Source organism: Zingiber officinale, chromosome 4A (genome assembly GCF_018446385.1).
Source record: "Zingiber officinale cultivar Zhangliang chromosome 4A, Zo_v1.1, whole genome shotgun sequence".
NCBI classification, from domain to species: domain Eukaryota; kingdom Viridiplantae; phylum Streptophyta; class Magnoliopsida; order Zingiberales; family Zingiberaceae; genus Zingiber; species Zingiber officinale.
Window position 1 is genome coordinate 108,119,550 of NC_055992.1, and position 23,354 is coordinate 108,142,903.

The following is a 23,354-nucleotide window of genomic DNA, read 5'->3' on the forward strand; positions in this document are numbered from 1 at the left end:
ATTATATTAATGGCATTGGCTTTATGGCATGGTCATGGTTCTATTTCTTTTAATGCTTATTTACTGATTTTTAATGTTGATTTTCTGAATTGAACTCTTGTTTTGTAATCATCCCTTACTTGACTGTAAAGAAGTATACAATGGAGAGGCTTGTTGATCTGCATCAATTGTATTGCTAGAAGAGCTCTGATGGTTCAACAAAATTCTGCATTTGGAAGCTCTGCATGTGGCTGTCGTTTGCCTTGCCCTCTTGCTAATTTGTAATAGGGGGATACAACTTTGAATCTGTTAAAGAAAATGCCAGTTGAGGATGATACATGGAGGCGAAGATTTGGTCCTTGTTGAATCTAAAATCTACCGAGATAAATATAACCAAGGCAAACTGAATTGTCCTCTGATGCACTGACGAATGAATCAGCTGTAAACAGTTTCAGTTTGGTTTCTGGATCTGATGAATGCTTTGAGATTGGCTTTGATTGGCGTTTACCTGGTTCATGTTCATTCAGCTCATTTAGGTACTGCCTGTTACTTTTTTGTTCAAATCGACAAAAATGAAGTTTCAGGAATGATCACAGTGATCATACAATACTACTAAATTTTTGTCAAACTCCACCAAGAGTTTTGTACTGACAACTCAAAGAAAGGATGCTTGATTATGTTGCTTGAAGAAATGTTTGAATATAATGTGGTTATGGCTCATGGAAGTCAAAAACAGCAATTGAGTAGATCGTCATAAAACTACAACTCATTTTCTTTATGCTATCCATCCATACAGTAGAACTCATCAACAGGAAGCATTGATACTAAATATATGCTCTGCGTTCACAAACTGAAAATAAGGGTTCGACAAGTAAAATTCTGCAGGTTGTTTGTCCAACCCAGCAACTTAAAACATCAACAGCACACAGCTCATTTAATCAAAATTCTCAGAAGTGGACAAATACATCAACTTTGGGTGACAAAAAAATTACAAAGTTTGATTCTTCATAAAAAATCCAGCTCCACCACGATTCCATATTAGCATTCCACATCAACATTCCACATCAAACTAAAGAAGTAAACTCAAACTAGCTCCACCACGATTTTGATTCTTTATCCATAAGTTTTCACAAAATCCAGCCCATCAAAAATCTCCAGCTTACAAAAACTACAAAATGCACAATACTTGAAATTATAGCATTACATACACACTTTAATCACCAAACCGAAGGAAAAAAGTCACCATACCTTTTGTAGCATTATTCCATGTAATTTGTCGGAAAATAACCAAGATAAGAAGGTTGATGCACCTATGACATAATAGTAAAACATTATCAAGTCAAAAACAAGTCAAAAGGATTATAATAGTAAAGCATTATAAACTCATCCAGTAAAGCATTAAACTCATCAAAGAAAGCATTATAAACTCATCCTGTAAAGCAATATAAACTCATCCAGTAAAGCATTAAACTTATAAAAGAATTTGTGGACTTATAAAGCCCATCCAGTAAAGCATTAAACTTATAAAAGAATTTGTGGACTTATAAAGTCCATCAAGTAATGCATTAAACTCATCCAGAGCACACTGATTAAACCCATCCAGTATTAAATTAGGTCATCTAATAAAAGATTATGAACTTGTATTAAAAATAAATACCTGAGAAAGTTGTGATGCTAATAACGGTGCAAATTGAGTCTCGGTCAGACTAACACTATCACCGGAGCTACCAATTGTTGGCACGGAATTTATAGGCTAAAACAAAAAAAATATATAATTTAACATAAAATCTCTTAGATTAAGAAAGTCAAACAAATACTAACTTGCTGATTGATCCGGTCATATTGTACGCTGGCCATGCTGGAAATAGTTTGATCTACACCCTGTGTATACAAAAAAAAAAGATTGATTTAAGTTGTTCAAATTTAACAACAAATAATACCAAATAAATAAAAAATTGGAAGTTATGGAGTAGAAACCATTACAATCGTTGAAGCTTGATTTGTTTTACTCGATGCTTTTCTTTTCCTTGAATTCTTATCTAACCCACCTTTCAACCTTTTACCTGAGACTGTTTTCTTCTTGGTTTTAATTTCTTTCACTCCAGTAGAGTTCCCTTCACCATAATCAAATTCCCAAGATTCTTGGCTCACTTTTGATTGCTGGATATTGGATTCATTAACTTGCAATTTATCATCCACCATCTTACACAAGCTCAACATAACATCTTTAACAACCTTGTAAGTGTCATCTCTTTCTGCTACCTTGGTAACCAACTGAACATTCAACCCACACAAATCTTTGTATCGCATGTTTTGAAGTACTTTTGGATCCAAACTAGCATTGTTGGTCATTGAATCATTAACTCCAAAATATCCAAATTTTGCTTTTCTTGTCCACCTTTTCAGTACATACTGACTTGGGATCTTCATGATATTATTCCACGTAAATATTTTCAGAATATGAGAACACAAAATTCCAGCAAATTCATATTTTCTGCAACTACACTCAATTTTTTCAGATTTCTTATCAAGTGTAACTATATGATGGTTTCTCTTTTTGTGAGGAGTAACTTTATATTTTGTAAATGTATCAACATCCTCACAAATTTCAAGACTAGAATCATGAGATAAACACCACTCTTGTTGAAAACACTTGTATACCTCAGGAGTATAAATTTCACTAGCATGCTTTAAAATCTCAATTGGAAACATTAAAGATGGAACAGTTGTACTTGATCTGAAATCAGCTTTCAATTCCTCATATCAATGATCATCAAGGAGTCTTTGGAAGTGATTGAAGAAGTCTAAAAACTTGTGTTTGTAAGTGACATATTTTTTGACAATACTATTCATACTCTCACTTCTTTGGGTTGTAGTCATATCTGCACAAAACATTTGTCGTCCATATACTAAAGCCCATTTTTCCTTTATGTTGTACATGCGTCTCAACCAATCATTGTCTTCAAGTGCATACTTGGCCAACATCATGCTCCATGCTGAAATAAATTCTTCCTCTTCATCAAAATCATATACACAAGAGGCAAAATCTTTAGAAAAATCTCTAAACTGAGAAAAAACTCCACTCAAATGTATGACGACGTTTTGATAAATGTGCCAAATGCACAAACGATGATGTGTTTCAGGCCATCTAGAAGCTAATGCCTTTGCCATTGCTGCATCTTGATCTGTAAGAATAGTGATTGGTTTTTTCTTACCCATAGCTTTAGTTAATGCATTAAACAACCACTCAAAAGTCAAACTAGTTTCATCATATAATAAAGCATCACCAAAAAGTATCGATTGTTTATGATGATTTACACCCACAAACAAAGCAATTGGCCAACCTTCATTATTTTTTCTGTAGGTTGTATCAAAGCAAACAACATCTCCAAAAGTAGCATAATCAGCTCTCATCTTAGCATCAGACCAAAAAATATTAGTAATCAAATCATCTTCATCAACTTGAATAGCATACAAAAAATTAGGATCATCAAACTGCATTTGCTGCAAATACTCCAATACACATCCTGTATCCCCAACTCTTATATTTATTGTTCTTTTGGATCGCAAGTAGTTTTTGTAATCCTCAGGAATAAATCCTAAATTATCCCTCCCACCTACTTGTCTCACCATAAGATCATGAGATGCTTTTGGGGGGATTCCCACATCACTTGCAATCTCAATCTGTTTCGCTGTAGAAAAAGATATATTTCTGTGACTTCTATATAGGTGAGTTTTGTTTGGACTTGAGAGATAATGATTATGCTCTTTAACAAATTGCACCACAGTAAACTTGCTTCTTCTTCGATTACTAATCTTCATTTTAGCCTCACAACCAAATCTAGTTTCATCACGACTTGCTTTGACATAAATATATCTCATTTGTCTTTTCCTCTTTTGCCTTGGGCACAACAATAAAAAACTTTATCAAGTAATTTACCGAATTTATCATTGTGGATTTTACCTCTCCTTATGCCAAATCCCACTTTTTTAGCATATGACAAATAAAATTGATATGCATCTTCTTCTGTATCGAATTCCAACCCCATTTGTGGTATATCCAAATCTGTTTCAATGTTTAAGCCTATAAAATCAAACAAACAAAGAAAAATGAATTTAGTAAAATTCGATATATTGAAACTCCATACATTCCCAATATGAATCTTATTACCTTCATCAATAACATCAAAGTCCCCTTCCCGACTAGCTTCATTTTCGTTAAAATTCAAATGACGACAGCTCGTAGATTCACCCTCCATAATAATTACTTTGAGCCGGCTGAAAAAAACAATGAATTTTGGTCTAAAACAAAGTGATAACTCATAGTTTGATGGTGTAAATTTTGGTCTAAAACAAAGTAACAAAGTGACCACAAGGACAACTCATAGTGGAAAAAAAAGAAGATTAAATTCGCATCAAACAATAAATGTTTAGACAAAAGCGGCATCAGATTAATAAATCTGCAAATGTAAAATCAATGAATCCCCTAGCAATAAAAAAACATTTTGAATATGAAATCAACCATATTATGTTGGAAAAAAAAGTGTTCAATAATTCGTTGATACCTTGTACTTGGCAACCTCTTCACTGACTTCCTTGAGATCTCCCTTTGTAAATATCAGGCCAACAATAACATCAATTGGTGCTACAAGTCCAACACGAGCAGGAGCTCCTAGCTGTATAGATAGATATACAGAATTAGAAGCATCTATAAATACTAATACATTTTATTCTGGCCTGAGGCAATTGCCAAAGTATTCATTTTATGAAAAAAAAACAAAATCAGTAAGGATGGAGAGAATCAACCAATGCTCTCACAAGATAAACTACCATGGCATTAATTTGAAACGCTGTGGCAAGTTCATTGTATATTGAAGTTAGCGAGATAACAAGACCAACTAAAAAGCATCAAACAATATAATAGATTAAACAATTTATTTCAACCCACCGCATCATCAGTTGAGTATAAGGATGATAGCACGTAAATGAGAAATTTAGATATTAAAGAAATTATTAGCGCACACATGAATAAAAGAACTTTCCCCACCAAACTAGAAATAAGGTTTGGAGTGCAAACGATAGTGCATCACACCAGCTAAAAGGTTTCGTTGATACCTTGTACTTGGCAACCTCTTCACTGACTTCCTTGAGATCTCCCTTTGTAAATATCAGGCAGATTTTACAAAGCATATTTTGTAGCACAAATCATGGCAACTGGCGACGGGGCTAGGGCTCCGGCGCTGGAGGGAGGCGATGGGGCTAGGGCTTCAGCGCTGGAGGGAGGTCGCGGGAGGGACACGACTTCGGAGGGAGGCTGCAGGCGATGTAGGGTTTGGCTGCGGAGGAGGCGACGTTGGGAGGAGGCGGCGCTGGAGAAGAAATCGCGAGGAGAAGGAAATCGCGAGGCTAGGGTAAGGCGTTAGGCTTTTCCGAGTTGGAGCGTGGCAAATGTTTTACACGTGCGGATGATTTTATATCACCAGTGCGGACCAGGGGCGGACCAGGGAAATCGGGACCAGAAGATCCGCCCCCTAAAAAATGTCCTGCCTCATTGTACGATAACAAAAACAACAATTGTTATGATAATTCTTTAATATTAGTAGTGAAGGGCATTATTATGATGCTCAAATACAAATATCAATCTATAAAAAGGGTAAATTTAAAAATTCAAAGAATGAACCAGGTCTAAACAATAATTGTGCCGGCCCGAAGAAAAAGCCCAATACACCCATCAATTTCCAACCGTCCGATCTTCATTTAGGGTTTAGGTTTGCGCTCCGTATAAATAACCGCCTCCTTATTCGCCCGTTCCGTCCTTCACTTCGGCTGCGATTCTTCCTCCCGACGCACTTGTGCGAGAGCGGCAGAAGGGCGAGGAGAGAGAACCTAGTCGCCGACGTCGCCATGGTTGGTTCTCATCTCCGTTTTTTGAACCTTTGTGATTTCGATCTCGATATCTACATGTCTGTTTGTTGATGTGTTCTCCTCTGTTGTGTAGTCGCTGGTCGCGAACGAGGATTTCCAGCACATTCTTCGTGTGCTCAACACCAACGTCGATGGGAAGCAGAAGATCATGTTCGCACTCACCTCCATCAAGGGTATCGGCCGCCGGTTTGCTAACATTGTTTGCAAAAAGGCCGACGTTGACATGAACAAAAGGTCTTATTTTGGTTCTTTTTCGTGTGTTTTTTTCCTTGACTGTGATGATCGGTGATGGATTCTGGCTGTTTAATATATTTTCTGAATTTTAATACAGCTGCATCGATGCTGTGTAAACGATTGCGGTCATGAATTTCTTCGTTTGATTGCTTACTTTTATACACTTCTGATACAGTAGTTTGTCATCTTGAATAGATAAGTTTTGATCTCATTCCCCATGATATGTATGGTGGGTTTCCAACATATACTGAGTGAAAGAATTAAGTAAGGGGAAAATGTTTGACCCGATTTAATTGACCAGAGAGGAGCTCAGCTTTCAAGATATCTTTTCCATTCACTTGGAAAATGGAGTGAAACGTGGGCAAACGCTACTATAGTTTTTTTTTTGGACTGAAATTTTGCCCACTTGAATCCAGTGGGCATGATGGACAGTGAGGGAATAGAGAAGGTGAGTGTGCAAAAACACACAAATAACCTTTGTATCCACTAGGCCGCAGGTGAACATGACGAGGCAACAGTTTGCCAAAGTTGTTGCAATTGGAGTGGGCGGCAGTTGAATGAGGACTTAGGTTGCACGAGGTCTGCAGGTGAGGGGAGCAAAGAAGAGAATATTACCCATCATTTTTGGGGCTTCACCCTGGTTCTCTTCTTTTGGTTTTTACTTGGACCAATAAACTCAGGTGAACTATGCTTTCATCTCCTTTCGTCTTCCAGAAGGTAAACTAGAACTTCTGGGAAAATGATAAGTAAAGATTTTCCTATGTGTTTCTTCACAAGAAAGGAAATCAATTGTAAATCCTTACCACTGTGTGTCTGAAGGGAATGGAAACAAATTAGAGTAAATTTAAAGTTCTAAACCTGTTTTATGAAAAAAAAACTTTTTAATAAAATATATTTTAATTTAGTAGTTCAATCTGATTCATTGACACTAGCAGATTTAGTGCTTTTTTTAGTTTTGTTTTATCTAATACGCTGTGTGATTCTATTTGTAGAGCTGGAGAACTCTCAGCTGCTGAGCTTGAGAACCTTATGACTGTGGTGGCCAATCCACGCCAGTTTAAGATCCCAGATTGGTTTCTGAACAGGAAGAAAGACTACAAGGATGGCCGATACTCCCAGGTTGTTTCCAATGCCCTGGACATGAAACTTAGGGATGATTTGGAGCGGCTGAAGAAGATAAGGTCAGCTTTTACAGAAATTTTATATTTTGCAAAAACTGTTCATTTGTTTTGTTCACTATGTTTAGTATGGATATGATAGACACTGAATATGTGGTCTATTTGTTTCAAATCACAATAATTGCTCTATCTTGTGTGTGATATATCTTCTAAATTGTTGCAATTATTATTAATCTATGCCAAAATGAACAAATGAATTCTCAATCATCGGGATTATTGATACTTCGTGTTCCGATGGATATCCTTGAAATGAATGCTTCATGTAAATCTCAAGTGCTATATCAGCAACTATGTTGGGGTTGACTGTGTTAGATTTGCCTGTGCAGGAACCATCGAGGTCTTCGTCACTACTGGGGCCTTCGAGTTCGCGGTCAGCACACTAAGACTACCGGCCGAAGGGGTAAAACTGTCGGTGTCTCCAAGAAAAGATGAGCTTCGACTGGTGCTCTCGTCACACTTCTACATTTCAATTTCGCTTTCATGATGTCTGCTGCTTTGCAGCTCAACGTGCTATATTTATGTTTAAGAATCTACCGGCATGGTTGTGTTTGGCTGAATAGATTGTTAGAACTATTTTAAAACAATCGAGCTAAGTGTAATTTGTTCCTCTTATTAATTATGATTGTTTTTATTTTGATATCCTGCGTATCATCGTGAAAAATATTGCAGTTTTTTCAGTTTGTTTCTCTCTTAATTGTTTTTATTTTAATTGTATATTTTATAATTGTTTAATAATTTCAGTCGATCTTTCTTTTTGTTTTCGTTGGATGATGTTCATCATGTACAAGGTTTGCAAGCAATCATCTAGCTTCTGGCTCGACTAATTATCAGAATAAATATGATTATTTTTTTTCTGTTAGCTCTGGGTTGGTGAGGACGCTGGGCTTGGGGTGAGCGTAATTTTTTTTTTTTGTCATCATGCTTTCTTTTCTGTCGTATTATTTTTTTTCATCATTTTTTTCTTATTTTATTTTCTCTCGACATTTTTTTTTTTCATAGTCAGTATTTCATGCGCTAATCATTAGATCGTCTCGAGAGGACATGATAGGAGAGAGTATAGTGACAACTATGCTTTCTATCATCATATCTTCTCGTGACGGTTTAATGGTTAACGTATGAGATGTTGTCACCATGAGATCTGGAGTTCGAATTTTGACATAGTAAGGTAAATGTCTTCCTTATGCGTCAGTATATTGACGTGGTCGTTGGGACGAGCGTGATCACATTTTGCTACTATGTTCTCTTTCGTCATCCTATTTCTCTTTTCATTTTTTTTCCCATTATAATTTTTCTATCATCATACATTTTTCATTATATTTTTTTCTCACATCTAATTTTTTATTTTATTTTTTAAAAAATAAAATAGAAAATTTTAATTTATTCTGATAAAATATTTAATTAATTAAATATTATTTTTAAAAATAATATTTATATTCATATATATTCTCATCCAATATAATATTATGATTAAGAACTAAAGGTCACCTAAAACTCTAAACAAGAGCAAAAATCTAAGCTGACAAAATCAGCCCTTCTAAAGCTTTTTTTTTTTTTTCAGCTGGAATAAAGGATTTAGTTATAAGCATGAATTCACTGATAGAATTAGTGATGACATGAACACGCTCTATGCCAATCCAAACGTAAGAAAATGAGATAGAGGAATCGAATTCGACCAAAAACACTGCACCAGCCGGGAATCGAACCCGGGTCTGTACCGTGGCAGGGTACTATTCTACCACTAGACCACTGGTGCTTTTTGAAACTTTTTATAACATAAATATAAATAGTTATATATAAGAGTTTCCAAAAATTTAATTAAATTAACAAGTTCAAAGGAATATATTAATAAAGATCGTAATTCTGAATGCATGGTTCTCACTGCTACAGAAATAGAAAAATATTTTCTTCTGCTCTAAATTTAAATCAATTTATAATAATTTGCAATGTGAAAGACATGAGAAACTCAGTTATCAGGTTTGGTATCTAAAAATATATGTTCGTCGAGCTTAATTGAGTATAAGAAATAGCATTTAGTAGTCTTAAACAATTTTAGATAATATCTATCTATCATACTAGAGATATTGAAGAGATATTCTCTATGGAGCACATAAGATGTATGTCATTTGTGTTGCATTTGTAGAATAGAAATAAAATATATAAAATGCATATATTTAATAATAATAATAATAATAATAATAGGAGGAAAGAGATTTGAAAAAAGAATTATCTTGTATTTTATTTCTACCAAATACCCCTATATTTACAAGATAGATGAAGTGATGTAAACATAAAAAATACAATAATTCATCAATCAATAATTAAATCAAATCAAATCAATTATCTATTATAACACTCTCCCTTATATCCTCTTTATATGATTGATAGAGAATCCAACCTTGTCTCATTAAAACCTTGCCAATAAAACTCAGTAGGAAAAAATCTGAACGAAGGAAAAAAAAAATACAATAGTAGATACTTTCCTTGATTTCAATCACTTAAGATATTTTAATTGATACATTCATATCTTGTGCACTAATTTCTTGAATGCCCATATTGACAATGTTTTTTTTTAATAAATTATCTATATTATCTTTGGAACCAATTTACTAGACATCAATATAACCTTTCTTATGAAATTTATGTGTATAGAAGAATTTTGGTAAAATATGCTTTGTTTTATCCCCTTTAATATAACCTACCTGGCTACCTTTAGTGTGCAATGCAAGCAGTATTATCTTTAAATATAGTTGTCAGACTATCTATAGTTGTTGTTAGTTCACATGATTCTTGAATATGCGTCATGGATCTCAACCATATACATTCTCGACTTACTTCATGCATTGTAATAATTTCAGAGTGATTTGACGATATCGCTGTTAAAGTTTATTTTGTTGACTTCCATGATATAACAATGTCTTCTCGTGTAAACACATAACCTGTTTAGGATCTAGCTTTATGTGGATCTCAAAGATAACTTGCATCTACATATCCTATTAAAGACAAATTTATTCTTTTCGAATAAAATAATCCTATGTCTATTGTACCACGAAGGTAACAACATATGTGTTTTATACTATTTTATTGTCTTTAGGTTGGAGAAGAACTATATCTTTCTAGAAGGTTAACATAAAATGCAATATCTAGGAGAGTGCAATCGGCGAAGTTTGATAATGCACTAATTGCACTAAGATATGATACTTCTAGACTAAGGATGTTTTCTCCATCTTTGAGTGGGTGAAAAGAATATTTTTAGTATCAAGTGATCGAACAACCATGAAGGCAATGGATATGCTTTATCCATATAGAAGTATTTTAGTAACCTTTTTGTGTATGCATATTGATGAACAAATACTCCTTCTGATAAATGTTCAATTTGCAATCCAAGATACAATTTTGTCTTTCCTAATCTTTCATCTCAAATTCACTTTTTAAATAATTGGCAGTCTTGTTGAGCTCGTCCGGAGTCCCTATAAGATTTTAGATCATTGACATATACTGTCATAATTGCAAAACCTTCTTCTATCTTCTTTTGTAAAAATACATAAACAAATAACATTATTTGTATAACTTTCTTGTAATAAGTATTCACTTAGATGATTGTACCACATGCGCCCCTGATTGCTTTAATCCATATAACGATTTTTGTAACTTTATTGAAAACATGGTCTTGGGGGTTACATCATTTGCTTCTTGTGGTTTGAATCCTTTAGGGATTTTCATGGTTATATCACTATTGAGTGAACCATATAGATATACAGTGACCACATCCATAAGTTGCATGTCCAATTTTTCTGATACAGTCAAACTAATAAAAAATCAGAAAATAGTGGTATCCATCATAGGTGAATATGTTTCATCATAATTGATTCCAGGTCTCTGTGAGAAACCTTGAGCTACAAATTTGGCTTTGTATATCATAATTTCATCTTTGTCATTCATTTGTCGTACAAATTAAACACCGATTTATGTCCTATTAGAATTACATATTTAGATGTTTGAACTACATACCCAAAGACTTTATATTTCTCTAGAGATCCTAGTTTAATCTATATAGTCATTTTCCATTTTGGCTAGTCATTTATTTCTTTACAATCTTTGACAGATTGTGGTTCGAGATCTTCATCACCTTGTATGATGTCAAGAGCCCCATTAAGAGTGAAAAATATCATCAATAGTTGTATTGTTTCAATCCCATATTTTATGAGACATCAAATAATTTATTGAAATCTTATTATTTTCATGTAACTGTGAATGTTCATGAACAACAATATCCACATCTAGTTTAATGATTTCTCTTACTGTATCATATGGAATTGCTTCTTTTGGAGTTTTTAATTCTTCCTTTTCTTGTATTTTTATTTTTTAGGTATAGTCACTTTTGATCTAATTGACTGACCATGCTTTTGACATATTATAGATACATTTGCAGGTAGAGTAATTGATGGTCCTATAGGGACATTGATTTTTTCTGGAGTATTCTCTACTTGTTTGTATAACTTTGTCATGTTTTTTGTATTAATAAAAGCATTAGACAATTGATTTGCAATTCTTTTGTAAGTGAATGATTCTTTTCATTTCTTGCTCACATTGATTGTTGTGGAGATCAAAATAAGATAATGTCTTTTCATTCAAATAAAATTTTCGTTGTTCTTCATAATACAACTTTCCTCCTCCAAACATTAGAAAATTCGTTTCATCAAAGTGATAATATGCAAATCTTGCAGTACACAACTCACCTGTCAAAGACTTCAAATATCTAATAATAGATGGTGAATCATATCCCACGTAAATCCAAAATCTACCTTGTGTACCCATTTTGATTCTTTGTGTAGGTGGGATAGGGACCTGCACTATACAACTAAATCCTTGAAGGTGAGAAACATTAGGTTCTTGACCATAGGCAAGTTGTAACGATGAGTATTGGTGATAATTAGTTGGCCTTACACGAATTAATGATGCAACATGTATTATGACATGCCCCCAAATAAAAGATGGAAGTTTTATTTTCATGAGTGATGGTCTAGCAATTAATTGCAAATTGTTTAATAAATGATTCTACTAGTTCATTCTGTGCATGAACATGGGCAACTGAATGCTCAACTAAACTTTTAATTGACATACAATAGTCATCAAATGTATATGACTTAAATTCAACAACATTATCAAGACGAATTGACTTAATTGAGTGATCATGGAATTGAGCTTGTAGTTTAATAATTTGCCCAAGTAGTTTAGCGAAGACTATATTTCAAGATGAAAGCAAACTAACATCGTCTTCAAGAAGGTTGGAGTTTCAACATCAACCTTTGTGGGGGGAGGTCTTATAATTAGTTTGCCTTGTGAACAAGCCACACATGAAAAATTGTTATGTAAAGAATTTTCTGGTTCTTTAAAGAATGTCTACGTAAATTATTTATTATTTTTTACATCATTGTTGTCCCATGATGACCTAGTCGGCCTTGCCATAATATGAAACCATGCTTGTCAACAAACTTTTAGTTTGCTATTATGTTTGACTCAATTGCTTTCATTGTTGTATAATACATTCCAGAAGGGAGCACACAATCTTTCTTTTATCTACTTCTGGTCAGATATAATATAAAGGTATTCAATATTATTTTCATTTAATGTTTCAATATAATATCTATTTTGGCGAATGTCTTTAAAGCTAAGCAAATTTCTACTGGATTTGCTAACATAGAGTATATTTTTAATATATAGGATTGTATCATTTTGTAAAATGATATTTACTTTTCCATGACCTTGAATAATTTTTGAAGCACCCGATATTGTTATAACATTATTTTTAGCTAATGTTAATTAAAAAAAATATCTTTTGCTTTGAAGGATGGTGTGAGTTGTACCATTATCTACTAGATATTCGTCTTGATATTCCATTATTAATCTTAAAAAAAATGTATAAGTAAAGAGTTATAATTTCAATATAATTTCTTGCAAGATTTATAAATAAAATATTTTATTAAGTGAAGATCCAAAGTAGTAACTCTCATTAACAACTTAAAATAAAATAAAATTTTGAAATAGAAAATACATTGAAACTCGACTTAAAAACAATCATTCCATACTTTTTAGAGACTTCACCTACTACTTAGATCAAAAGCAACTTAGAAAGGAAAAAAAACACTTAAATGAAAATACAACTATTCCATATTGTCTAGCATGCCACCACCAATAAAATGATCAATATTATCATCTAGTTGGGCAAAAAACTCAGAGACATCCAAATGAGTTATGTCAATTGGATCATAATTATCAGCAAAATTTGTCTTTATTTTTCCTTGTTCTTTGATCGAATTTTGGAATAGATCCATAAGATGTCTTGCTGTACGACAGGTACGAGACCAATGCCCTTTTATCATGTATTTAAAACACTTATCTTTATATTCTTTTGAGTTTTTCCCTTTTACTTTTTCATTGTTAGATTTCCACGACGGGTTGCTTGTTTTAAGTCTTTTATCATTTTGTTGCTAATAATTTTTTCCTTTGGCCACACTTACAACTTATCCCAATTTTATGATTTTGAGCTAGCATTCACTTGAGGGAATGATGTTCCATTTGCTTTAGGAAATGATGTAGATCCAATTGGGCACAATTGATAATTTTTCATAAGTAGCTTATTATTCTATTCATCAACTAGTAAACAATAGATAAGATTAGAATATTTTTTAAATCCATGCTCACAATATTATTACTGTAAGCATACATTCAATGCATGAAAAGTAGAGAAGGTTTTTTCTAATAAATCTTGATCAGTAATTTTCTCTCCACAAAATGTAAGTTTGGAGCTAATCTTGAATAGTGTTGAGTTATAATCGCTTACAAATTTAAAATCTTATAGGTGAAGATGCATCCATTCATAACAATCTCTTGGAAGAACTATAGTTGCCCCCGCGGGCTGGATCAACCGGTTAAGGCGTGGCATTCTTGCACAATGGGTTGTGGGGTCGAAGGTCCACAGACGCGCACTGGATGAATAATCTGGGCCGGCTGTGTTAAATTCCGGAGACACCACGCTTTAACTGGGCCAGCATTCACCGCTGATTTACTTCCTCCTAGGATTCATGTGGGGCCAGGCTTAGGGGGTCGCTAGGCGGCGGGACCCGCCTTTTTCTTGCACATTGGAAGAACTATAGTTCTCTAATGGTCAAATCTCTTTCAAATTATTCCAAAGTTCTTGTGGTTCTTTTACGATGAGATACTCATCTTTCAATCCATCATCAAGGTGACGAAAGAAAATAAGTGCTTTTGCACTTCCTTCTTTTATTATATCACCTAAGCTCTTAGCGACAAGGTGAATCTCAACATCCAAAATTCATGACAAATAACTTTTTCCAGTTAGGTCAAGCATTTCAAATTCAAGTTTTGTAATATTTATCACAGCAACCAATATATAAAGGCAACTTAAAAAAATAATTAGAATAATATCATTTATAGAACAAAATGTGTTATTATTTGAGGTAATGAAATAATTATGTCCATACAAAAATATTATAACAATAGAAATTAAAAGAAAATAAATATTAAACAAGTGTGTTCATAATATGATCAAAACTTAGTATATTATCATAGTTACAAAACAATCAATTTATGCCCACCCAAAAATAGATAGTAATAAAAATTAAAAGGAAATAAATACTAAATAAGTATGTTATAATATGATCAAATTGAATATATATTTCAATATTATTCAGGAATATTGATAAATATTATATTTTTAATTAATATTATTCTTCAAGAATATTGATAAGTCTTATTTCTAAATTGGAGATGTGTCAATATATCAACATAACATAGAATTATCCTATGTTAATTCAAGAGTAGAAAAAGAGTGATACTATGTTTTTTTTCTATCAAACATCCCTATTTATAAAATAGGTTGAGTAGCATAAATATGGAAGAATACGATGGTTCATCGAGCAACAATTAAATCAAATTAACTCTTCGTTTATATAAATGAATAAATAAATAAATTCTCCATAGAAATGCAGATTAGAAGAACGAATCGGGTCAATTTTGTCGTCAAAGGCGGCGGCCTGAATCGTTCGTCGAATCGAATTAGGTGCTCTTTCTTTTATACGGGCAGCCAGATCGATCCTTTTCCATCCGCAGAATCTATTCAATCGAGGCGTGCGATTCTGAGAGACGAGTTTTTTTCTTCGATTTCCTTCCTATTCTCTCCTTCTGTCCATCGGCTGGTTCCTCGCCTAGAAATCGAGGCGATTCGAGGTGCTAGGGGAGGAAATGTACAACGGCATGATGGATCCCGAGCTCATGCGGCTTGCGCAGGAGCAGATGAGCCGTCTTCCTCCCGAGGAGTTGGCTAAGATCCAGCGACAGGTTGGCCCTTTCCCCTCAAGTTTGAACCTTAGATTGATTTAATTATTTTGGGGGCGAGTTGAATTGAGTCAGAAATCGTGAAAACTTCACCGATCGAGTAAATTTGAGTTGAATTTTGCCGATAACAGGTCTTATCGTCGAGTTTAGTTAGAAAAGGCTCTGCAATTTCTTCGGTTGATAAGGGTAATTCGTACGAGTCACCTCCATAGTTCCTAAAATTATAACCTGCAGCGAACTTCGAGAATTATCTATCCCTAACCACTGCGATTGTAAAGATGTTTTCTACAATTGTCTGTATACTAGCAAGCAGCATCCTACTAGGTTTATTTTACCGTGTTATTTCTCTTATTTATCTGATTGCTGAAGGGATATTTTTTTGGTTGGATTGTTTCTGTAGTTTAATCATAAACCCGGAATCTTTTGTTTTTGAGAATAATTGCACACACTTTTTGGGTGAGGTTGTTTTATTACTTCAGCTTTGATGGTTAATGCCTATGTAAACCATTCTTTTCTCAACCATCAGTGTAATTTTGGGGGCGTACATTTGATTGTTTGTATAACTTCAAAAGTTTATTTTCCTTATCAGATTACTAGCATTGAGAAATAGAGAACAATTGTCTACCTCCTTAGAGCAACCATACAGTTTGTTCAACCAGAAAAATGTACTTCTCAAATGATAATCATGCAGAGCAAGGAAGAAATATATTAAGAAAACACAAGAAAAGACCAAAATAAAAGGCATAAACGTGCCCCTTTACACTGCACTTTGAATATCTTCACTTGGCCTATACCACAAGGCTGATTCTATCCCACACACCTCATATTTACTTAGGTAGGTCATAGCAAACTAAGAATTGGTGCATATCAGCTGTCATGCTGATTTACCTCCTAACTAAGAATTGCATAATTGATGCTTACGTGCCCCATGGATAAGTAATAACAAGTGGTAACATTATCTAAAATGAGAAGTCAATTAAGTAGTACCTAACTTTATTGTGTAAGTCAAATCTTATCTCACTAAACTCCACATCTCCACTGTTTGGTACTAGTATGTATGCCAATCGTGGTCTTAGCAGTGCAATAAGAAAATATCTGGAAATGAAGCTTCTATTACTTCATCTAGCATCTTGTTAATTGTCTTATGCTGATAATTGTTGTTCTCATGGAAAGTTTACATGCAAATTCATCTATTACTCCACATTCATGCTTAATTTGTCACAAATCTGATTTTTTTTTTTTTTGCAGATGATGTCCAATCCTGAGCTTCTAAAAATGGCAACTGAAACCATGAAGAATATGAAACCAGAAGATGTCAGACAAGCTGCAGAACAGATGAGAAATAGAAGAACAGAAGATATGGTCAAGGTCAGTGAAAGATTAGCTAGTGCAACACCAGAAGAGATTGCATCTATGAAGTCCTTTGCAGATGCTCAAGTGTCATACGAATTAAGTGCAGCAAAGATGCTGAAGCAACAGGTTTTTTTTTTCCCTTCATCTTCTTTGTCACTAACAAACAACTATCATAGTGTTTACTTTATCGAATATATATATATATATATATATATATATATATATATATATATATATATATATATATATATATATATATATATATATATATTTGATGCTTGATTCACGTCTTAGATACTTGTAGATTGTGGACTTCAAGTGAATACTGTTTTTTATTTTATTTGAAAAAAAAACAGTTTGAATGAACAGGTCTACACTTCAAATATATATTATATAACTTTTAGGAAAATCAGAGTCTGACCATGAGATGAAACACAGCATACAAATATCTCAGTAAAGTACCCAAGCAAATACCAAAAGCAAAACCTATAAGTCTCCTAAAATTTACATTCATTAGTTGTGGTCAAAGTGGTGCATATTGGCCATTTCTGAGTAATATGACAACCCTCGTATGAAGGGGAGCCTTGGCACAACGGTAAAGTTGTTGCTTTGTGACCAAAAGGTCACGGGTTTGAATCCTGGAAACAGCCTCTTGCAAAAAGCAAGGTCAGGCTGCGTACAATGGATCCTTTCCCGAGACCCCGCATAGCGGGAGCTTTGTGCACCGGGCTGCCCTTTTTTTTTTATGACAACCCTCGTATCGTCTAGATTAAGTTAGTATTTATTGCCTAAACTGTATCCGGAAGAAACTTGGATACAAGATTTGGGTGGACATTTCTGTCGATTCCAATTGTAAGTCTTCAGACTAGTCACACACACTTTGCAGAGGGATTCCTGGTTAGGTTGTATTCTTTCATTGATTCAAAATAACATATACTGTTTGGCTACTTATTGCTGTGACAATTATATATATATATATATATATATATTAAATAACATAGGCATTCAAAATGAAAACTATGGCAATATTAGCACAAAAAAAATTCTGCTAAAACCATATAGTAAGCTTAACTGTTTTGCTCCTCGTTTTTGACTTCTGTTGAACTACAGAGCTCACAACGTGGTACATGTTGAGTCTGTAGACTGTAGCCTCCACTAGCATTCATATAGTGTACAGGAAAAAAAAGACATGTTGTCTTGATTCTTAAATTCTAAATTCAAATTTAGATGTGTGGCTGATTTTTGGAAGTATTTTTAATTATTGCAGATTTTTGTTTTGATGAACTACAAAGCTCAACATGGTTCATGTTGTGTCTGTATTATGTAACCTTTATTAACATTAATATATTATAAAGAAAAATAAGACATGTCTTAAATTCTAATATAGATGTGCACATTTTGTTGGCAGTCAAGATACTGCCAAGTGCTTAACATATGTTACAAGCCGATGTGGGAAACAAAATTATGCTTGCACATTTTATTTAAGTTGGTTTTATTTCATGGTTTTTCTGTTCATCTTTAATTAGTTCCTTTCTTTCATGGTTTCTATCTTGTACCACTAGTAAAGGGCAACTCGGCGCACGAAGCTCTTGCTCATGCGAGGTTTAGGGGAAGGGTCTATTATGCAACCTTACCTTGTTTTGCAAGAGGCTATTTCCGAGGCTCGAACTCATGACGTCCATGACCTCTAGGTCATATGGCAGCAACTTTACCGTTGCGCCAAAGCTCCCCTTCTTGTACCACTAGTCTTAGTTTTTTTTTGCTTTTATGATATTTGGATATCAATGATCCAATACAGATTTCTGTTATTAAATCAAATATTTTCTTACTCTATTAATGTAAGTGATTTCTTTTTGTGCAGGGTAATGAGCTTCACAGTCAAGGTCAATACAATGATGCAGCCGAGAAGTACTTGCATGTATGTTTTTTTTTCTTTTGAATATTTAACTAACATCGTGGCTGATTTTCTGACTTGTTTGTTATGATCTTATATTAAGAGATAGTAGCATGATACCTTTGTATTACCAGGCAAAAAACACCTTAAAAAGCATTTCCTCCAGCATGGCTAGAACCTTAGACCTACAGTGCTCCCTCAATCTGATGTCATGTTATCTGAAAACTAACAAATTTGAGGACTGCATAAAAGAAGGCTCAGAGGTACTTCATAATTATAGTGATTTAAACATGTGCTCATTAGCACCATGTTTTACTTGCTTAAATAACATTGTCCTACTATATTGTTAAACATGATGTGCATCCGTCTGATATATTCTCACTGCTTCTTGAATTGTTTTGCAAATTTTTCATAAGTGTCTCTCAAGACTTAGCTAAATTTTCATGGCAAGTTGTTGTTCCTTTTATCTGAACTTTGGCTTGAGTTCTTTTACTAAATGTAATGACTGTTAACTAATATCACAAAGTTTTATGATAAATATAGACTGTTTCTGTTTGATATGGATAACTTTGAAATGAATCGACTATATGTTGATTGCAATGCCAACAGTGCCTTGTTGCTTCCACATTCGGAGTGAGAATAGAGACGACCAGAACTGCAGGTGAACCGTCCCCTCTCCCCACCCACCCACACAACACACACCCACACACCTATTTTTTGTTGAACAGGGCCAAAATCCAATTCAAGAAAGTTGTTCACTAATTGAATTAGATGGTTTTGATTCCTAGGTTGGTTGAATTTGGTAGTCCAACCCCATGATGACAACACTGATAGACAGTAAGTCAGGTGTTCCATTCACCAAGAGAATCTGGTACTGATGGTAAACAATAATATAGACAAACAATGATGACAACTTGTTTCCTAATTGACATTATTTCGGTTTTAGTAGTGTATATGTCTGCTGTCATGGTCTAACAAAACCTTCCACCTTGTCATTGAGCTTGAATACGGGATTATGCCCCCACGGGCATAGCCTAGTTGGTACTCGGGTGGCAGAGTTGCTTCATTGAATACAGGATTATGGTGTAATAACTAATATATTCTACTACCTTGATCAAAATATAGAATGTGCATTTTCAGGTGCTAGTATAAATGACTGGTAATGACTATCCTAAGAAAGTCTGATGTTTGGGTCAAGTTTGTTTCTTGGTAGGAAAAAAAAGGAAAGAATATTGTATGAGCCACTCTATGGTATTTCTAGTGGATAAATTTCATTTGTATGGTGAATATTGAAATCGGCAAGTTCGATTCTATGCAATTGATTTGGTCGATATTATTTTGTGAAATAAGGCTCTAACCAATGGGTGATCCATTTATTCCCTGATTGATCTCATCTTTTTATTTGGTCCCGTCACTTTCACTATTCCTATGCATCTATGTATTTGTACCTTTCAGTACTAATGATCTTTCTTTTTTCACTTTAACTATTCCTATGCAACTTCTAGTTTGATTTTCTAATGGAGATTCTCCAGTTATGATTGAGCTATTGCTGCAAATACAGGTTTTGACACATGACTCAAGAAATGTGAAAGCTTTTTATCGTAGAGGTCAATCATACAAAGAACTGGGAAACCTGAAGGTGGGTTATGAATTTCTCATTTCTGCCTAACTTTGACTCAGTTTGCGAGACTGAGTTCAGCTAATTATACTTGTTACTAAAATTTAAATGTTATCAGGCTGCTGTATCTGACTTGAGAAAGGCATATGAACTTTCACCTAATGATGAAACTATTGCAGATGTACTAAGGTATTAAATCTTCCTCTTGTGAACCTGGATTTCACATTTTATGTGTTAATAGCAGATTATTTGATTGACAGTTTGGGTTTTTAATGCAGGGATGCTAATGATAAACTAATACAGGAAGGCGGAAATACAAATATGAGAAGAGGTATTTTTCCACCGTTTTTCAAACATGCATGTTTTCTAAAAATGTTTTTTTATCTTAACCTTTGTTTTTTGTGCCAGTTTGTTTCTAACATGCAGTTGACTTAAATTTTTTTTCCCAGGTGTTGTGATTGAGGAAATAGTTGAAGAGGAGAACCAGGGAACACTATCAGACAGTCATAGAAACACACCCGCGGAGTATTCAGTTACCCCACCAGTTGAAGTTGTTGAGTTCTCTGAAAGTAATGGTCAGGCTTCTCGTGATGATTCTGCTGATGGCTTCCTAAAAAGCTTTAGTGATGATCCTGAAAACATCCGGTAAACTATGCCCTTAGCATTCCGCTACATGTCCTTAGACTCACAATGCACATAAGGGTTTAGATTATTATGTTTCATCTGTTTTTAGAACAACAAATTGTGTTTCTCAACTATCTGAGATAAACTAGGTGGATCCAACCGCCATATTAATCTATTTTCAATCTATTTGAGTTGCACCTTTCCAATCGCAAATAGAAGCTTTTCTTACCTAGTAACCCCATCCATTCATATGATATTTTTCCATCTCTTCTGAACTAACCTTACTTTTTGTAGTTTGTTTAATTCTTCACTGTTCAACATCTCCATTACAATCATTTTTTACTTGACAATGTTTAATTATTGCTGATGACTATGTAGTGGTTTGCTTCTTATGTGCTGTTGTACTTGGCAGATTGTTCCAGAATTATCTTTCCACCTCTGATCCTAGTACTCTGAAAGCCATGGGCTTGCAAGGAATATCACCTGAAATGATCAAATCTGCTACTGATACCATTAACAAGATGAAACCAGAAGAGCTTCAGAAAATGTTTGAAGTCGCTTCATCTTTCAAAGGTAAAGGACCAGGAGATTTGAAGTTGGGATCCGAGTTGCCAGAAATGACACCTGGAATGGTCAAAATGGCATCAGAAACAGTCAGCAAAATGTCCCCCGAAGAGCTCCAGCGAATGATGAAAATTGCCTCTTCTTTCAATGCGAGTAGTGCTCCTTCCCAAATGGCAGATGCTTCTGCCCGTGGAAGGGAGAATATGGCGCAATCTAATACAGGAAGTTCATCAAGCATACACTCCGATGTAGGAGAACGAAATTCTGATGATGCTCTTCTGAGGTCAAAAATGGGCCAATCCTCCTCTGATATTCCTACTTCAGTGGCTTCTCTGCAGGAAAATATGCAGAATTCAATGAGAGATCCAGCAATGCGGCAGGTGTAGATATTTATTAGTGTTAATTCTTAAGCTTTGTTTTGAAGCATTTTCCTAACTGTTCAAATATTGTGCAATATGTATGCATATGGACAGATGTTTGCAACAATGATGAAGAACATGGATCCAGAAACTATGGCGAATATGAGCCAGCAATTTGGAATTAATCTTTCAAAAGAGGATGCTGCAAAAGCTCAACAAGCCATGTCACAGTTATCAGCTGCGGATTTGGATAAAATGGTAAGTTATTATTTAGTGAAATGCCCGTAATTTTTACCCTAATACTCTGGCTGTGATTTTCTTTCCAAAAGATGCGTAGTGGTGTTACAAATTAACTTATGCTATGAAAATCACAAATTTATCTTTGAGAACTAGAAGATGCCTTTTGGTAAAATGCTCTTAATCTTTGAAAGGTGATGGATAACCCGAATGCTCAACAAGCCATGCCATAGCTGAAATATTTCTTTTATGTTATTCATTTATTAATTATTTTTTTTTTCACAGATGAAATGGATGGAAAAGGCACAAAGAGGGATCGAAACTGCAAAGAGGACGAAGAATTGGCTCCTGGGCAGGCCGGGCATGATTCTAGCCATTGTTATGTTGATTCTAGCTTTCATTCTTCATCAGCTTGGCTTCATTGGTGGATAATCCAATTCATTTCTGTCTATTTCATGGGCAGCCTATGTGAGCTTTCCTCTCACGAGCTTAATGAGGAATTTATCTACCAACTTTTGAGCCGTAAAAACCAGTTTTAGTTCTCTATCTCTCTTCTCTGAGTTTTACTGATTAAGAATTCCAAAAGCAGTGAAACATTTTTTTTTCTTCCCTTGTACTTCTGATCTCTGTATCTTCATTGTATTGTATGAGCACTGTTGATCTCTGCATATGAGAGGCATCCTTCCACAAGCTTATTGAGGAAATCATTACAATATTGAAGAGAAATGTAAACAAATATTTACTTTGAAATTTGACATATTAATTTACTTATCCTTTTAAAATAAGCGGCCCAATTGATAGTTCTATTGGGCCGCAGTCCAGATCTACTAATCGGATCGCTCGATTCGCTCCCCCTCCGCCAACCAAGCGACTTCTTATACCTTAGACACGTGAGAAGGCCGCCGTGAAGACTAGTCACTAGAGTTAAAAACTGCATCGAAGTACAAAACTAAAGATAGATTCTGGGAGGTCTCCAGTCTTCACCCGCTGTGGCACCCACCAGCCTTGCTCCAATGCTGCCTAAGAGGCTCCAC

General features: G+C 34.5%; 2 protein-coding genes, 1 long non-coding RNA gene and 1 other non-coding gene across 5 annotated transcripts; 2 read left to right on the plus strand and 2 right to left on the minus strand.

The window, feature by feature from the left end:
* Positions 1-3,934: 3,934 nt before the first annotated feature.
* On the minus strand, positions 3,935-5,156 carry LOC121973534. Of its 2 annotated transcripts, none has more exons than XR_006109650.1 (3): positions 5,095-5,156; positions 4,151-4,257; positions 3,935-4,063 (listed from the first exon to the last, which is right to left on the minus strand). It is a non-coding gene; the product is annotated as an uncharacterized LOC121973534 (long non-coding RNA). The 2 variants fall into 2 exon arrangements; XR_006109649.1 differs by lacking the exon at positions 5,095-5,156 and adding an exon at positions 4,545-4,646.
* Positions 5,157-5,788: 632 nt separating this feature from the next.
* LOC121970505 (40S ribosomal protein S18) lies at positions 5,789-7,955 on the plus strand. Its single transcript, XM_042521268.1, has 4 exons — positions 5,789-5,886; positions 5,978-6,138; positions 7,131-7,319; positions 7,643-7,955. Exons 1-4 carry the CDS (start codon positions 5,884-5,886, stop codon positions 7,746-7,748), a joined length of 459 nt encoding a protein of 152 aa, XP_042377202.1. The 5' UTR covers positions 5,789-5,883; the 3' UTR covers positions 7,749-7,955.
* A 1,043-nt stretch (positions 7,956-8,998) lies between these two features.
* TRNAG-GCC lies at positions 8,999-9,069 on the minus strand. The gene has a single exon. It is a non-coding gene; the product is annotated as a tRNA-Gly (tRNA).
* Positions 9,070-15,321: 6,252 nt separating this feature from the next.
* On the plus strand, positions 15,322-23,010 carry LOC121970506 (outer envelope protein 61-like). The gene is made up of 11 exons (XM_042521269.1): positions 15,322-15,674; positions 16,920-17,150; positions 18,886-18,942; positions 19,053-19,181; positions 20,480-20,557; positions 20,655-20,725; positions 20,815-20,867; positions 20,986-21,181; positions 21,573-22,104; positions 22,198-22,341; positions 22,606-23,010. The coding sequence occupies exons 1-11, from the start codon at positions 15,579-15,581 to the stop codon at positions 22,750-22,752; spliced, it is 1,734 nt and encodes a 577-aa protein (XP_042377203.1). The 5' UTR covers positions 15,322-15,578; the 3' UTR covers positions 22,753-23,010.
* Positions 23,011-23,354: the final 344 nt, after the last annotated feature.